At 49.6% G+C, this 5,643-nt stretch overlaps 1 protein-coding gene across 1 annotated transcript; it reads right to left on the bottom strand.

The window, feature by feature from the left end:
- Nucleotides 1-779: 779 nt before the first annotated feature.
- Nucleotides 780-4,942, bottom strand: LOC119887938 (tectonin beta-propeller repeat-containing protein 2-like; the record flags this gene model as incomplete). The annotated part of the gene is made up of 5 exons (XM_038698464.1): nt 780-1,002; nt 1,088-1,316; nt 2,923-3,142; nt 3,229-3,464; nt 4,810-4,942. Coding segments are annotated over 5 exons (1,041 nt in total), but the record flags the coding sequence as incomplete, so codon positions are not given.
- Between the last annotated feature and the right edge of the window lie 701 nt (nt 4,943-5,643).

Below are 5,643 nucleotides of genomic sequence, written 5' to 3'. Positions count from 1 at the left end.
GGGGCTAGTTACAGTGGTCTGGCTGGGGGCCAGTTACAGTGGTCTGGGGGCCAGTTACAGTGGTCTGGGGGCTAGTTACAGTGGTCTGGCTGGGGGCCAGTTACAGTGGTCTGGGGGCTAGTTACAGTGGTCTTGGGGCTAGTTACAGTGGTCTTGGGGCCAGTTACAGTGGTCTGGCTTGGGGCTAGTTACAGTGGTCTTGGGGCTAGTTACAGTGGTCTTGGGGCTAGTTACAGTGGTCTGGCTTGGGCCAGTTACAGTGGTCTTGGGGCCAGTTACAGTGGTCTGGCTGGGGGCCAGTTACAGTGGTCTGGGGCCAGTTACAGTGTCTTGGGGCTGTTACAGTGGTCTTGGGCCAGTTACAGTGGTCTGGGGCCAGTTACAGTGGTCTTGGGGCCAGTTACAGTGGTCTGGGGGCCAGTTACAGTGGTCTGGGGGCTAGTTACAGTGGTCTGGCTGGGGCCAGTTACTGGTCTTGGGGCCAGTTCATGGTCTTGGGCCAGTTACAGTGGTCTTGGGCCAGTTACAGTGGTCTTGGGGCCAGTTCAGTGGTCTGGGGCTAGTTGCAGATGTCTGTGCGTCCGATCTGGGTTGTGGGCTTCCTGCTGCCCCTGTGTTCCTGCTACAGTTATTATTAGTAGTCCTGGTTGGGCTGTATTATTAACACAACTATTATATTCACTATTATTAAATATCATTTAACTTGCATTGTGCTGCTGTGTGTCCTCCTGCACGGTCCTGGTGACATCACCTGATAGATACATGTATGTATGACCCACCTCCTCCTCCTCCTCCGGTCCAATCAGAGGGCTCAGAAACTCGTCTTCCTGCTCCTCCATTGGCTGCTGCTCCTGTCCGTCCTCCTCCTCAGCGTTGTGCATGTAGGAAAAGGTGCACTCCAAGCAGATCCACATCTGGAGTCGGTGGACAACCTCTGCCTCTGCCCCAGGACCAGAGGCTTCCAGACCCTGGAGGAGCAGGGAACCTGGAGGCAGGAGGGAGCTGGGACAGGAAGACATGAGACAGACGGTAAGCATGACCAGCATGAGACACAACTGTTTCTGTCTGCTGGTCTTCAGCTACTAACCCAGACTCGATGGGGGACGACTCCTCTCCATCCTTTATACCCTGACTCTCCTGTGAGTCCTGGTCATGGTTTGGTTCTGGGGAGTCCTGGTTCTGAAGGTCCAGACCGATAAGGGAGGCTTGGTCACTCAGAGGAGTCCCACTTCCTCCGTCACTACAGCTGCTGTCCTGGACTACAAACATGGAGTCTGAACAGCTGCTCTCAGAGAGACGGTTCCCACTGCTGCTGTCTGAGGACGGAGACAGAGAGACAAACCATTCAGTCAGAGACATGTCCCAACTAACTGTCTGTCTCTCAGTCTCTTTGTCTGTCTCTCTCTGCCTCAGTCTGTCAGTCTGTCTCTCTCTGTCTCAGTCTGTTAGTCTGTCTCTCTCTGCCTCAGTCTGTCTCTCAGCCTGCCTCAGTCTGTCTCTCAGTCTGTCTCAGTCTGTCAGTCTGTCTCTCTCTGTCTCAGTCTGTCTCTCTCTCTGCCTCAGTCTGTCTCTCAGTCTCTTTGTCTGTCTCTCTCTGCCTCAGTCTGTTAGTCTGTCTCTTTCTGCCTCAGTCTGTCTCAGTCTGTCTCAGTCTGTCTCTCTCTGCCTCAGTCTGTCAGTCTGTCTCTCTCTGTCTCAGTCTGTCTCTCAGTCTGTCTCAGTCTGTCAGTCTGTCTCTCTCTGTCTCAGTCTGTCTCTCTCTGTCTCAGTCTGTCTCAGTCTGTCTCTCTCTCTGCCTCAGTCTGTCAGTCTGTCTCAGTCCGTCTCAGTCCGTCTCTCAGTCTGTCTGTCTGTTAGTCTGTCTCTCTCTGTCTCAGTCTGTCTCTCTCTCTGCCTCAGTCTGTCTGTCTGTCCCTCTCTGCCTCAGTCTGTCTCTCTCTGTTAGTCTGTCTCTCTCTCTGTCTCAGTCTGTCTCTCTCTCTGCCTCAGTCTGTCTCAGTCCGTCTCTCAGTCTGTCTGTCTGTTAGTCTGTCTCTCTCTCTGTCTCAGTCTGTCTCTCTCTCTGTCTCAGTCTGTCTGTTAGTCTGTCTCTCTCTGTTAGTCTGTCTCTCTCTGTCTCAGTCTGTCTCTCTCTCTGTCTCAGTCTGTCTGTTAGTCTGTCTCTCTCTGTCTCAGTCTGTCTCTCTCTCTGTCTCAGTCTGTCTCTCTCTCTGCCTCAGTCTGTCTCTCAGTCTGTCTGTCTGTTAGTCTGTCTCTCTCTGTCTCAGTCTGTCTGTCTCAGTCTGTCTCTCAGTCTGTCTCTCTCTCTGTCTCAGTCTGTCTCTCTCTGTCTCAGTCTGTCTCTCTCTCTGTCTCAGTCTGTCTCTCTCTGTCTCAGTCTGTCTCTCTCTCTGTCTCAGTCTGTCTCTCAGTCTGTCTCTCTCTGTCTCAGTCTGTCTCTCTCTGTTAGTCTGTCTCTCTCTGTCTCAGTCTGTCTCTCTCTCTGCCTCAGTCTGTCTCTCAGTCTGTCTCAGTCTGTCTCAGTCCGTCTGTCTGTTAGTCTGTCTCTCTCTCTGCCTCAGTCTGTCTCAGTCTGTCTCTCTCTGCCTCAGTCTGTCAGTCTGTCTCTCTCTGTCTCAGTCTGTCTCTCAGTCTGTCTCAGTCTGTCTCTCTCTGCCCCAGTCTGTCTCTCTCTGTCTCAGTCTGTCTCTCTCTCTGCCTCAGTCTGTCAGTCTGTCTCTCTCTGTCTCAGTCTGTCTCTCTCTCTGCCTCAGTCTGTCTCTCTCTCTGCCTCAGTCTGTCTCTCAGTCTGTCTGTCTGTTAGTCTGTCTCTCAGTCTGTCTGTCTGTTAGTCTGTCTCTCTCTCTGTCTCAGTCTGTCTCTCTCTCTGTTAGTCTGTCTCTCTCTGTCTCAGTCTGTCTCTCTCTCTGTCGTCCTGCTTGCCTTGTCGTCTCCTCTTCTTCTTCTTCACTCTGATGGCTTTCACCACCAGCTCCTGCAGCATCTCCCCCTGACCCAGGGGGGCGCTGTAGCGCCTGCAGCTCAGCTCGCAGGATGTGGTCACCGGGGCGTTTCCATGGAGACTGTCCCAGGAAGTGACAGAGCTGCTGCGGCTCCGAGAGCTGGTGGTGAACAAACCGGACCGCTGGCCGAGCTGCTCCGCCTGCTGGACATGGAGCAGAACAGGTCACATTACAGACAGTAACCGGTAACCAGGGTGGAAATGTGTCAGCCAGTGAAACCAGTCACCTCCAGCTGCTCCTCTGCCTCCTCCACTTCCTCCACTCCTTCCTCCTCGTCCTCTTTCTCTCCCTCCTCGCTGTGCCTCTCCCATCCTCCTCCTCCTCCTCCTCCCTCTTCCCTCCCGCCCGCCTCTACGATGATAGCCATGGTTCTGATTGGCTGAGCTGTTTCCACTGATCCCATCGGTGGGAGGACGGTGGGTGTGGCCAAAGGAGAGGACAGGCGGACAGAGAGCTCGGACACTGAGGAACAGAGACGTAGTATTTTAAATATTAGTAGTAATGTGTTTGGTAGTGGCGGCCGTAATAACAGCTGGGTCAGACCTTCAGGCTTTGTGTTAGTATGAGGTGTTTAAAGTCGGGCACCGGGGTCGGGTGGCTGCCGCAGCAGCAGAGGTGGTGTTACCTACAGTTGGAGGCCCGTCCCCCTGTGCTGCTGGAGGTGTACTTCAGTACTTCAGCAGGAGGTTAAAAGAGAGGCAGTGTACGGTTAGGGTGGGCAGTTACAGCTGTAGCAGCGGTACTGTAGTGGCTATCTTAATTGTTCGTAATTGTAAACTTCAACTAAACTTACTTCTGTTATCATAACCACATTGTATGAATGACGTAAGACAGTTTTACGTGTTGAGTTGGCCCGGAGAGAACCAACGACGGTAAAACAACCGTGTTGCTCCGCCGTCCACACTCGTTTATTGTTTTTTCTTACCGCTTCTTTCAAACTTCAAAATAAGCGTTCCAATACAGAAGTTGCACCGAAGTACCAAAATAAACACAAGAATGACAGAGTACCAAATGTTATAACATAAACAAACTTGCTACTAACAAATGGCGCTTACAGGTACTATTAGCAGTAGCAGCAGAGATGCTCACCAGTCTCTGAGCTAACTAGAGAGCTAGAGTCCAAGTCAAGTCTCTCGTGGTTCTAATGAATGTTGTATCACCTGCTGCATTCAGTCCAGGCTGCCTGGATAAAACTGCAGAGCTATAAGGAAAGTCTGTAACTGTGACCTGTTTTTCACTTACAGAGCACAACCAATGTGCAGTGCAATTCATGACAGCTTATTAATTACTGCAAGTCAACACCAACCGCAGACTCTCAAAGCCAGTGTAACGTTCTAACTACATAAAGCTGCAACTTTACACGATCAACAATAAACCTGTGACCTGTTTTCAGCCACCGTTAATAATTAACATGATGGCAGCCATCACGTTAATTAACATAATCATTTACGTTCAGCGGGACATAAATCATTACGTTAATCGACCACCACTAGTTTAGAAAGCAAACAAACGCTCATTCATCTTCTCATAATGATCAACAGTCGGAGTTAACCTCCCGAAGGTCGTAGCTAAAGCAAGAAGCAAGCTAACGTTAGATGGCCGTGTTCACTGACCTCAGGTTACTAACCTATTTTGCGTTCAGCGCTTCTTTGTTTGGGTCTTGTTGTATGAAGTTTTTTTGTCAACTCTCTCTCTCTCATTGTTCACGAGTCCCGCACCTCAAGTCTGAGTCAAGTCTGAAATCTTTTGAGGACGAGTCTCAAGTCGGACTCGAGTCCCCATCTCATAGTATTAACAGTATACTCACAGTTGGAGGCCAGTCCCTCTGGGCTGTTAGAGAGACGGATGATGTCTCTGTCTCCTTTCAGGATGAAGATCTCGTTGTCACAACAAGACACTGAAACAATATCTCCACTGCTCTCCAAGGCTCCGATTATCACCTGAAAACATCGAACACAAAACAATGAGATCAACATCCAAGAACATCCAACAACAACATCCACCAACAACACAACAACAACATCCACACAACAACAACAACAACAACATCCACACAACAACATCCACCAACAACACATCCACAACATCCAACAACAACAACATCCACACAACAACAATAACAACATCCAACAACAACAACATCCACAACATCCAACAACAACATCCACCAACAACAACATCCAACAACAACAACATCCACCAACAACATCCAACAACACATCCACACAACAACAATAACAACACCAACAACAACAACATCCACAACATCCAACAACAACATCCACCAACAACAACATCCAACAACAACATCCACCAACAACACCCAACAACAACATCCACCAACAACAACAATAACAACATCCAACAACAACAACATCCACAACATCCAACAACAACATCCACCAACAAACAACACCAACAACAACAACATCCCCACAACATCCACACAACATCCACACATCCAACACAACATCCACCAACAACAACAATAACAACATCCAACAACAACAACATCCACAACATCCACCAACAACATCCAACAATAACAACATCCACAACATCCAACAACAACATCCACCAACAACAACATCCAACAACAACATCCACCAACAACATCCAACAATAACAACATCCAACAACA

Source organism: Micropterus salmoides, unplaced genomic scaffold, assembly GCF_014851395.1.
Source record: "Micropterus salmoides isolate LMB-PRFRI ecotype aquatic unplaced genomic scaffold, ASM1485139v1 Ms_hic_scaffold_4527, whole genome shotgun sequence".
NCBI classification, from domain to species: Eukaryota; Metazoa; Chordata; class Actinopteri; order Centrarchiformes; family Centrarchidae; genus Micropterus; species Micropterus salmoides.
Note: the sequence above shows the minus strand (reverse complement) of the source record. Positions and strands in the feature narration are given on the sequence as shown.